The 11,934-nt window shown below is 41.1% G+C and overlaps 2 protein-coding genes across 2 annotated transcripts in view; one reads left to right on the plus strand and one right to left on the minus strand.

Annotated features, from left to right (window-relative positions):
- fnbp4 (formin binding protein 4) lies at positions 1–9,204 on the minus strand. Its single transcript, XM_041997476.1, has 17 exons — positions 9,005–9,204; positions 8,386–8,457; positions 8,166–8,296; positions 6,384–6,555; positions 6,067–6,214; positions 5,821–5,917; positions 5,386–5,730; positions 4,359–4,551; positions 4,125–4,243; positions 3,945–4,049; positions 3,551–3,684; positions 2,422–2,591; positions 1,941–2,245; positions 1,723–1,840; positions 962–1,155; positions 623–780; positions 1–539 (listed from the first exon to the last, which is right to left on the minus strand). Exons 1-17 carry the CDS (start codon positions 9,126–9,128, stop codon positions 449–451), a joined length of 2,676 nt encoding a protein of 891 aa, XP_041853410.1. The 5' UTR covers positions 9,129–9,204; the 3' UTR covers positions 1–448.
- Positions 9,202–11,934, plus strand: part of bscl2 (BSCL2 lipid droplet biogenesis associated, seipin) — a 14,277-nt gene continuing 11,544 nt past the window's right edge. Inside the window, exon 1 of the mRNA XM_041997482.1 lies at positions 9,202–11,169. Coding sequence (XP_041853416.1) covers positions 9,526–10,788 — 1,263 coding nt within the window. The 5' untranslated portion in view covers positions 9,202–9,525 and the 3' untranslated portion in view covers positions 10,789–11,169. The remainder of the gene's footprint in view (positions 11,170–11,934) is intronic.

The raw sequence follows: 11,934 nt of genomic DNA on the forward strand, positions 1-11,934 counted from the left end.
TAACTTAGGAAAAAAAAACTTTTAATAACTTTTTACAAAATATACAAGTTCCATAACGGTCCTTTCCCTTTCCCAAACACGGCCAATCTGTTTTTCATTAAATGTGCATAATTGTAAAAATGTTCCATAAAATAGATAAACCTGCCAAACATACAGCGAACATCCACACCGAATCTGTACAAAACGTTGAAATAATGACAAACTGCTCAACGTGGGACATTTGGCACATTTACAGTTGAGAGTACAAAAACCAGGAAGAGGACATTTAAACCCTCTGCGTGAATGGCCTGCCATGTAAGGGCTATAAAATGTCTGTCATGAACAAAGAACATGGTTAAGAAACTTCACCAATTAATAAACAAATCTTTATCACTGGGTAAAGATGACTTTATGGTATTGGGGGGAGTGGATTTACAAACACTGCCTGAGCAGTTTAAAGAACTAGCTGTTATGTGTTATTCATCATTTTCCGTTTCTTGAGGCGTTCCCGCCAGTCTTCAGGAAGTGCCTCAAAGTTGGCATTCTTCGAAGCTTTTCCTCTGAGGAATTAAAAACAATACCAACGTTAGAAAAATCAGAAGCCCAAACTGGCAAAGTAACCTAAGTATGTACAGAAACTTACGTCACGAGCTGCTGTTGCTTCCAATCCTCAATGCTCTTCTTGTTGAGCTGGTCTCTGTCTTCATCACTGGAGCTGCTCTTCTCTTCCTCGTCCAACTCTTTCTGGATGCTCTGCCATTTCTTCACCAGCGAAGGCATTTTGGTCTTACTTTTCTTTGTCTACAGACACAGAAGAGATGTGAGGGACATGAAAAGAAAAAAAAAACAAAAAAGATTTACTGCCTGTTCACAGTGTGCACTGGTTTGGAAGTTGGTTTGTCTGTGTTGTCCTCACAAAGTTCAAGAAAAGCAGGTCGATGTGTGGCTAAATTAAATTTAAACCACTAACTTCAGCACTAACCTTATCCTTTTTGGATTTCTTGGTTTTGTCTACTGGTGGAGCTTTGATTCCAGGAGGTTCGGTGGGTGGCTGAGGGGGCGGAAGTGGTGGTTGGGGAGGTAATGTTGAGATAGGTGGGGCAGGAGGTTCACATGGTACCAAAGGGACCGTGACAGCTGGCACACCCCAGTAAGCAGTTGCTGGTATTAGTGGTGCTACGGACAGAAACGGTGGGTTACTGATCTGTATTTATGTGTCTTAAAAACGATCAGAGCTTTACTCACATTACAAATGACACATAAATCACTACAATACTGTATCTGCCAATTATTCATGCACTATGCTGACTGAAATTTTAGCAGATGGCTGTCAAATAATTGAGATTAACAATATAATTTTTATGTAATGATTATTGTTTGAGCCAACTGATAATATGCCATTACAAACCCTTAGAAAAAAATGATTTTATCTGACAATGAATACATTTCTGTTTTCCTTTAAGGCTTCATATTCACTGAATACGTTAATGCTATCAAACTGTGGAAAACATGCAGAAAAAACATTGTTTTGATATTCAACCAGCTGTCTTATACAGGTCAATAAAAAACAATTACACACGATCACAATGATGTCAAATAATCATAGTCATACATTTATGTAATTGTGAAAGTTCAAGTCTAGGTTAGACTGATGCTGATAGCAGCCAAAGCTAACTGTAGTTGAACTAGTTCTTGTCTGGAGTGTGATGAGTGTTTGCTGCTGGGGTTGTGTGGTGTTTCTACCTGCAGTAGCAGCTGACTGGGTGTAGATTATTGGACTGCTGCCAATAGTAACCGTTTTATTCACCTGGCCAGCTTTGCGTTTCTGGCCCTTGCCCAAAGAGCTGGACAACTCTATAACCTGTGTCAAAAACAAGAAATAGAAGAAAAAAAACATTGCACGTGAACAGAAGTTTAAAGTGTACACAACTTCAAATAATTAGGCTTGATTACTCCCACACCTTCATGCTGGCAGAACCAGGAGGTAATGGAGGCCTCCCACTGCCATCTTCCTCTGTTCCAGGAGCTGGAGGCTCCTCATCGTTATCATCGTCCATTTCCATTTCCACCTCCATGATCTCTCCATCACTGTCAGGGGGTGGCGGAGGGGGAGGTGGTGAGCCTGGAGGGAGAGGTGGGAGTGGGGGGTTGGTGGAAGGTGGAGGGGGGCTGTCAGGAAGTGGTGGCTGGGGTGGGGACCAGAGGGATTCACTGGGCTGGGGAGGTGGTGGTGGCGGTGGCGCAGCAGAAGAGTATGTAGACGATTCTGTTACAAGAAAAAGAAAAAATAAATATATAGAAGAGAAAACACACACACACACACACACATATATTTTTTTTGTTTAATTAAACTTTCCGTAGTAGAGCAATTTTTACTAGGCTTTATTCATGCTCTAATTTTAAAGAGAACAAAGATCAGAGGGGAAGCAGCAATAGACTGACCTGTTACACCCCCAGCTGATCCAGATGTTGTTTTGGTATCCCCTTGGCTCTGCGGTTTTGTCTCGGTTCCTTGGTTGCCTTTGAGGTCCTCCTCCTTGTCCTCCTCTGTAGGAAACTCCCACTGGGAGGCACCGGTCCGGTCCCTCACATAGAAATACCGCCTGTGCTCTCTAAAAGTGGAACAACAGAGATAAAAGGCAACAGTCTCAACCACTGTCCTTAAAACTTGCAGAGTAGCAAGATACCCTGGGAGAGTCAGGCAAGGGAGTGGACATAATGGCCACAATAGGGAATGAGATTGTTGGTGTGGACAGCAATTTTAGCCGTCCAGAACACGGGTCCAATTAGAGTGTAATTATGGGTGTGGATAGGGAACCCACCTTGCTCTCAAGAATAAATAATGCAAAACAAATCATCTCTAGGTCCTGAAAGTAGTTTCAGCTGCTCACATCATGGTTGTCACATTTGATGCGCTAGACAACCATTCCCTCCCCACCAGGGAGGAAACACCATCATCATCAACAATATCATAGGTCAGAAAATAACAATCACACAGTCAATTCATTTTACATCAGAAAGAAGAAAATAAAATGAATTAATAAATAAAAACTGGAAGGCATATGAAATAGAGTTGGTCTGACCTGCTGGATCCCGTCAATGCTCCATCTTCACCTTTTATTTGATGCGTGACACGCGTTGCTTCCAGGGCATCGGTCTGTCTGCTTTGCTTTCGGGGAGTTGTAGTCCTGTAAAGCGCAAAGCTCTCCCACAAAACCAACCCTTCTAACATACACCCCCTTTGAAATTTCCTCTGAATGAACCCATATTTGGTCTATAAATGCCCTCACAAGGGCTTAAGAGTCAGTTAAAAGGACATGGAGTCCTCTCTGTTGCAGGTATATTTAACAGGAAGCAGGATGGCTCAGAGTGGATGTTCCCTTATTAATATGTGCAAGGACTGCATCACAGAAACCTGAAGAGTCTGTTTCTGGTAAGTATTCTGATCCACTCGGACTGGTTAAGCTTCTCCCCAAGTCATGTTACAAAGTCTGCAACCTCGGCGGGGTCACACTGTAAGATTTGTGGGGGGCGAGGGAGGTTATAGATGTGAAAGGTAAGGAGCGCGTACCTGTCCCAGTGGCAGGACCAGCCTTTAGGGGTGGCGTTAAGTTCGTAATATTTTATGTGTTCAGCAGCTTCTTGCAGCCTGCGGCGAAGATAAACCCCATTCAGAGCACCTTCCCTCCAGTCAGCGATCCGTGTCTGAAAGAGAGGGATAGTAAAAGGAGAAACTGAGACAAGAGTGAGATGAGTACCAAAATGTAAAAGGGATAAAGAGTTAGATAGAGGAGCAACAGGGTAATGAGCCAGATGAAAGAGTAATTGAAAGAGGATGATTATGGGAACTTTAAATATTAATTACTGCTACATGCCAGTGCAGCATTATGTGAAACAGAATTAGGTGTTAAATAATTTAGAAGCCACACTAGGAGAGCTGTATCTGAAGTCAACCATCCTCTCACCTCAGTTTGTAGCAGAAGCAAATGAAAGTTTGAGATTGTCTTCTTGTTTATCCCCAGGAACTCCATCTTGCTGGTTAAGGTGTTGGCCAGTTCTCCTATCTGAAACTACATAAAAATAAATGTTAAAAACACTGCAACTATCCCCATAAGCTCGCATCTAGTGATATTACCTAACCTCACCTTGAGCTCAGGTGTTTCCACGTCCTCTTTTACAGGAGGTTTGGACAAAGTTTTGTCTTCAGAATCATCTGTGTCGTTGTTCTCTCCTTCCACAACACTTTCTAATACTTTAGGAAGTGCTAAAAGACATGAGAGGCCTTTAAGTATGCAGAAATTTGTGGGATTTCAGTGACTTCTTCCACTCCTGTTGTGCATGCAACCCTCCATAAACACATGTACAGATACTTAACCCACCTGTTTCTGTGCTGTCAAGTGGTTCGGAGCTTCTACTATTAGAATCGGGGCTGGCAGCTGAGGGAAAGACAGCCTTCCATCGGTTCTTCTTCAGTAGGATACTGCGAGGTCCAGTGGCTTCCTGGCTAGCCTCCGAACATGGACTGGAGCCCCCTGCACTCACATCACCCTCCTCTAGTGCCCGAAGCTCAGCCTAAGAGTCAGATGTTAGAGTCAGGTTCAGCTAGGTTACTTTGACATTAAACTTAGCTAACAATGTTGAAATACCACTCCTAAAGTCCTTATCAGACATTTTATTTTATTCATTAAAAAAATAATGATCTCCAAACTTCTCCTACTTCAAGGCTGTCACTACGGTCATTCAATGAGTTGATTTTTTTTTTTTTTTTTTTTTTTTTTTGGCTTAACCTGATCCAAAAAAAGAGGAAAAATGATATGAAATAAACAACCATCTCTCTCCCATTTTTTACAGAAAGCAGACATCAGAGTTGTTACTCTTGGTCTGCTGTATGTCTGACCTGACTGGTGTTACCAGGAGCTGCAGACACACATAGCCTTTCTAAGCCACACGGGGGCAGTGTTCAAAATGTGGAACACCTTCAAAAATAGGAAAAAGACACTAGAAAAAAAAATAGTGCTTAATAGTTGAGATTCATACGTTGCTTTTTTCACACAGTCTACTTTCTGAGGTAACATTAGCTTAGATCCTTCCTTCTCTAGTTGAGGAGCTCCTTCTCCTGGTGTGAGCTGTTGGCTTTTGGAGAGACTGCATGCAGGCTGGTCTACACTGGTTAAGATACCCATAATCCCTCACTCAATGAGGTGGGCCATGCAAATTGATGCATATGCACTAATACAATTCCTGCTTTGGTGTAACAGTAACCAAAGTGAATGTCACAGGTTGCTGGAGTTAATTTCAGGGGATGATACATTTAGATTTGGTCAGATTAATTTAAAAGTAAAGCAGAAGTCTAAGACTATTTTAAAGGAATTCATCAAAGTTGTTCACAGAATAGTAAATTCCCACCTTCTTCCTCTCTAGAGCCAGTTCCAGCTCCACTGTGTCCTCCTCTGTCTCCTCTTCAGCATCTGAATTGTCTCTCGACCGCTTCTTGGTGGAAGGATCTTTTTGGACAATAGGGGTCGAGTCCGACTCCTGAAGGTGTGCAGAGGGAGATCCTGGAGGCCTCACAGTTTCTCCATCAGAATCCATGCTGTTCTCGGTCTCATCCAAAACCTTAAGCAGTTTTTTTCTCCACTTTTCCTCTGCTTCTTTTACTTCAGAAGGGATAAGCGGACCAAGGAGGGACGCTGCCACTCCCCGGTGCTCCTCCTCTTCACTTGTCAGGCCCACAACATTTTCAATTACCTCCTGTTAGAAAAAAATAAGAACAATATTTTTAATATGCTTTTTAGAGCAACAGGTTGGTTCACTTTTTAAGCCATTTTAAACTAAACCTACCTTCGCTTTGGTCTCTTTTGTTGGGGCTGAAGCAGAGGCAGCATTTTCATCTGTGTAATAACCTCCATGAGCTGTGCCATTGCCATTGACACTGGTGCTGCAAAGAAAAACACAAAACACCGCTGGCATCAACATTTCTGTACCAAGGACAAAATCAAGTGCTTGCTTAAGGTTCTACGTTTCTATTGTAAAGATACTATTCACAAACATGATAAAACTCCAAGTTCTTTCTTAAATTTGTTCTACCTGCTGGTGCAATGTCCCAGGCTTTGCACCTGATCAGCCAAATAGTGTGGCAGTTCCCAGGACACTTTATTGGTTAGTGTGTTCCAGTAGTAATAGCAGCCAGAATTCTCGTCCCAAACTTCCTGCCAGTCTCCCATCTCTACACCCACTGGAATACACAGAGATATTTTAATGACAGACAGAATTTACAGTAATATCTGCAGCACAAAATTTACACATCTGACAGATTTTTATCATTTTGTGGTAAGTGTGAAAGCAACTGCTTTCGTTGCACATCGTAAAATCTTGACACACATTACAGCAGCAAAATTAGTTACCTCCAGCTAGTGAACACTGAGTATTATACTCAAACTCTGTGCTTTCTTGATCTTGTCCGTCGGCAGCTGGCTGCTGAGTTTTAACTTCAGGTCGAGGTGGGGTGGCATTCGTAATGGAGGGATGAGCTGCTGCATCATCTGTAGTAGGCTGAGTTGTGATTGCATCAATTTCCTAGAGAGGAAGAAATGATAAGGTAAACATAAATCAGTTAAAAAAATACTTTTATGTAACAAGAAAGAGATAGACTCTTCTAAGCTTTACATAAATTGTGGGATTTTTTGATAAATGATTGAGCTGAACTTAAATAAATTTCACTTAAAAATCAGAAAAACCTAAATAGTGTTTATGGGCTATTTTGTAGCCCAAGATGCACACAATCCATAGTAAGCTTGACAAAGACGATCTTGCGTCTGCTCAAAGACAAACTGGGCTGACAGGTTTCAATATCAGTCTTTCCCTCCTGTTAAGCTTGTACAAACTTTTCGAGAAGCGAGAATTTTGCTCTTGTTGTCAAGGCTGCAAGAACAGGAAAAAAGTTTGGATTGTTCAGGTTAAACACGAGAAGCTACGTCCGGGATGGAGCGGGAATTAATGCAGGGTGTCTGTGTGTTTATGTGCAATAAACAGCTGACGGGTTATTTCATATTTACTGAGAAACTCCGTCCGTGGCAGGGCTGTGCATGTGTAGCTGAGTAAATTTTCTATATAAATTTAATAATCATTTAATTTTATTAATGTTCTCAAAACCCGTTGAGATATTCTTTATTGTCAAGTTATCATTGTCCTGTAAAAAAACATTTACTTGTTTAATACTATTACCAAAGTTCCTAGTTAGCTGTTGTAGTGAGGGGGACTTAATTAACGACGCACCGCAGCAGCATGTGTGATGTTTTGCAGCTTTGTGGCAAAAGCTGGAAAACCATTGTGCATGAGCCGGGGTGAGACCGTGCTGCTGTCTGTGTCTGACTGTGCCCCTCCTGCTATCTGCAGGTGCGTGTTTATAATAAATGTGCAGATCCTGATCCCTGCTGTAGCATCATCATTTGTCAGCAACCATTCAAGAGCCACTACACATGTGGCAGTGTTCGTGTCTTTAAATCTCACATGTTGTCTACATTTAAGTACTTTCTCACCACCTCGATCAGCTGTTCATTAAAGCTATCCATTTAACCTCGTATCACAGGAAATGTGGAAGCCACAACTTTCTACCTTAACTATGCCCACCTCAAATGTCCGACCAATCACACAATACTTCTCAGAGCCCCATGAGAAGAAAGTTCTGCTCGGCTGATGTGTCGGGAACAAGCCCGAGAGCAAAATTATGTAATTTACTTTTCATGGCCTTAAGAACAAGAAATGAAGCCTTTAACAACAACATACTGAACAGTCTTCAAATTTCTAATCCAATATCTCATCTACTTTTGCATGATCTACTGCTCTAATAGTTGGAACAGTGGAAACCTCAAATACATGAGCTGAGATGTTCCACCTACAGTTGTTAAATTGAAAAATGTCTTTAACTTTCAGCCATACAGAACTATGATGCGTACTCCTGTGCAAATCTAAGTTCATCAGAGGTAAACGATGACTGATTCATACACACATTTACACAGATGGAACAGTCTTAACAATACAGTTATAACTATTACACAATACAGTTATAACTATTACACAATACAGTTAAAAAATAAAATTACTTTATTGTATATATTTATATATATTAAAGGTTAGTCATAATCATAACTTTGACATTACTATATTAAAATAATTAATATACCCACAGCCATGAAATTGGCCAGCGTACTGTCGATGTCAGCTGACTGGTTATGTTGAGAATTTGTGGCTGAGCGGCGAGCGTCTCCAGCATCTTCTTCATCACTGTCTTCATAGGCTCCAAGCAAGGACAAACCCTCTAAATGAAAAGAGAAACAGCTTTGTTCAGTTAAATTAAATCATCTCACTGTGACAGAAACGCCAAAGAGCAACACAAAGTAAACTCACCTGTGGCCTTTACAGCTGGTGCCTTCATGTCTGTGCGTCTCAGAAATCTATGTCCATCCCCATCCTGTTCATCTGTACAGGGGACAAAATTTTAAAATTTAAGCTTTAGCTACTGCATTTGTAATTTATCATAGTTGGTAACGTTATGCGCGTTAATTGACCCATCACAAACTAGATGATCGATAACGAAAACAATGCTTAGTGATTGTGTTAGGGGGGAGGATCAATTACAGGTCGTGGCAACAGAATAATAACTAGTGTAATATAGATTATTTATGGTTGGGTTGGTTTCCTTTTCTCTATGTAATTCGCTTTTTTTAGGTGGCTTTACCCATTAACATTTTCCGCTATTATTATTTTTCAACGCAAGTTAGCATGCTAGCCCATAGCGTATGGCCGAATGCTTAAAATGAAAAGAAGTTTCTATATATGTGCAATAACCGGACACCGAGAGGTGCTTAGAGTCTACTTATACAAAATTTTCAATAATTTTGAAATCAATTACATATAAGTTTATTTAATTGAATGTTTAACAATGAGGCCCATTTCAGCTTAAACTACTTAGCACTAAATTAGCCTTCCGCTAAATGCTACTGCGCTAACATCATACGAACAGTACCATCGGATCCCGAGGGCGCTTCTTCCCTCTCTCCGGTATTCCCACCACGGTTCCCTGGAGGGGAAAGCTGTAGAATTGTTCTCCGACCGACTGCTCCTCCTGCAAGGCGACTTTTCTTCCCCATCACTGCTCGTCTGTTGGGGTGCCTGCTGTCTGCTTTGGGGGGTCGTCGACTGAAGCTCAACGTTGCTGCTTCGAAGCTAGCACAAAAGAAGCTTACTTATTTCCTGCAACAGCTTCCGGGTCACGGAGTCACGTTCGTTCTGTAGTTGCGTTTCAACGCTAGCTAAGTAGATAATGAGCTTAAACAGTCTTTGAGCCAGTCAGAAGCAGATGTCAACGTTCAAGTTTCACAGGCGCAAAATATTTCTTTTCCTAGTAGTTGTTGTTTGTTGACCTAAGTAGCTGTAGCTAGCTTGAGAAGCTAACAGTTTGACATCGAGTGTTTAGCTAGTTGAACAGAATTAACATGGGAGGTGAAGAAAAACGTTTTCACGGCTTTGGAGAAGAGCCGCCCACCGATGCTTCAACATAAAGACCCACGACTGATGCAGCAGTCCACAGGGCTCAAAGAAGGAACGACAGTCCAAACTGGGACCAGAGGAAGGTCACTGGACACGATGGGGGGAGCGATGGGACCACTGCTACACTGGTTACAGGATGTAGCAGCTGTTACACTCCTCAAAGCCCGACGGACATTATTTCAGGCTGCTATCCTTTTTTGTACCTTGATTTTACTGCTCTGGGTCTCCATCTTTCTTTATGGGAGTTTTTATTACTCCTACATGCCAACTGTGAGCTTCTCCACTCCTGTACACTTTTTTTACACATCTGATTGTGATTCTCTTGATTCAGCACTCTGCTCCTTCCCTACAGCCAACATTTCTTTTATGAAGAATGAAAGAGACCAGGTGATGGCTAATGGTCAACCTTACCGAGTGTCGTTGGAGTTAGAGATGCCAGAGTCTCCAGTGAATGAACAGCTGGGTATGTTCATGGTGAAGATGTCTTGTTATACCAGAGGTGGGAATACTGTCTCAACAGTGGGACGGTCTGTAATGCTCCATTACCGCTCCAACCTTCTGCAGACCCTCAGCACTTTATTCTTCTCCCCTTTTCTCCTGACTGGGATGGCTGAGCAGAAGCAGCTAATAGAAGTAGAGTTCTTCTCAGATTACAAGACAAATGCTTATCAACCCACGGTGGGCGCTGTCATAAAAATCCATTCTAAACGAGTGCAGATCTACTCATCTCAGCTCCGTATCCATGCATATTTCACTGGAATACGTTATCTTCTTTACAACTTCCCACTGACATCTGCAGTGATTGGTGTTGCCACCAACTTCAGCTTCCTCAGTGTCATTGCGCTGTTTGGCTACCTGCAGTTTGTATGGGGTGGACTTTGGCCTCCAGATCCAGTAAGAGTCAAGGTCATGATGGGAGACAACACCCGCATCCAGAAGAGGAGGGAGGAGGCTCGAAAGCGCATGGAGAAGGAAAATTCCCAGAAGGATTTGAGTGCTCCTACACTTATTGGATCTGTGGATGGGACATATGATTTTCAGGGAAATGTTACAGCAGTAAAGTCATCATTAGAGATCCCGTCTGAAATCCCAGATGCCTCTGAGTCTGGGATCGAAGCTCCAGATAGCAAAGAAGAAGAGTCTCATGAATCAGAGGACCCTGAGGAGATCAACAGCACAGAAGTCTCAGATGGATACCTTCCATCTCATCCTGAGGAGACAGGACTTCGACAGAGACCAGGACCCTGGACAAGTATATAAACCATAAAGAAAGCTTTTTATGTGCTAAAATCTTGCATTTAGCCTGAATGTGATCTGCCAGATGTTGATATGTTAAAACAAACCCAATGGTTGGACAAAACTGACTTGCATGAGAATATGTTACTTGTGTTGTTTTAGTTTGCACATTACAGGCTATTGTCTCGATAACAGTTTACCTCAGTAAAAATGTAGGTCTTTTCCCCCCTTTTTTTGATTGCATTGCTGTTACAGTTATGTTTGGACCATTTGAGTTTTCCAGGTGCTCAAATCAGGAGCCGTTACGTTCCATTTCGTCACAAGATCAGCAACACTTCAACATGCCCTGTTTTAGTCAGTGAACCTGTTTATGTTTTGATGTCCTGTTGCTGTTTTCTGACATTAGTCTCCTTGTTTTTAACAGCTTCCTGGAAAAAAGCATTGGTCCAGCCTGAGGGGTTTATGCAATATGTTCTTTATGTCTCAGAGTAACTGATTAGTGCTTTTACACAGTTGTTGTTCATTCCATGACAAGCCTTTGTAAAGTGCATTTTGCAGTCTGTGGTTTGATGTTCTCAAAATTGTATTTATTTTTCATTACCACCAAGCATAGAGCATTTTAGTTGATGTTTTAAACCATAAATAAACGTGAAACATGTCCGTATTTAACAAGTAAAGCTAGAGATTTGAAGTTGATGATAAAAGCAAGTTCAGCCTTTAAGTATTTAACCTACAGTTTAGGGGAACTTTGGTTTAAAGTTAGTCAGAAACTGTTTAAGTTGTGTTACTGGAGATGGAACTTTGTACCAAAGGTAAAGTTAAATATGATGCATTCAATGAAGATTAATGAGCAGATTTTATTAATGCACAGAACAAATAAAATTAATATAAAAGTATTTTTATTTATTTGCTTTTCTATTCAGTTAAACAGCTCTTCATCATATGACTGTCATTGCACTGTAAAAGATTTTTTAGATTTATCTCTGATTTAAACATAAGTTGAGCTTTATAGTCTCATAAATGTGTAAAAAAAAAAGATGATTTTTCAATCTTGTAATATTTTATTCAGATAAAATGATTATTTTCTCATAATAGTTCATGTGGACAAACAGTCCAAATCTTTTATTATTACAGATTTTTAACATTATTTTGATGAAATCCTAGAAAATT

This window comes from Melanotaenia boesemani, chromosome 10 (genome assembly GCF_017639745.1).
Source record: "Melanotaenia boesemani isolate fMelBoe1 chromosome 10, fMelBoe1.pri, whole genome shotgun sequence".
NCBI classification, from domain to species: domain Eukaryota; kingdom Metazoa; phylum Chordata; class Actinopteri; order Atheriniformes; family Melanotaeniidae; genus Melanotaenia; species Melanotaenia boesemani.

Bases quoted from the DNA above. Each gene is read 5' to 3' on its own strand.
- fnbp4 (XM_041997476.1), bottom strand. From the start codon at position 9,128: ATGGGGAAGAAAAGTCGCCTTGCAGGAGGAGCAGTCGGTCGGAGAACA. The intron at 5,731-5,820 runs GTAGGTTTAGTT...TTTTTCTAACAG, and splicing joins CAAAAGAGACCAAAGCGAAG to GAGGTAATTGAAAATGTTGT. The intron at 4,050-4,124 runs GTGAGGTTAGGT...ATTTTTATGTAG, and splicing joins TGGAAACACCTGAGCTCAAG to TTTCAGATAGGAGAACTGGC.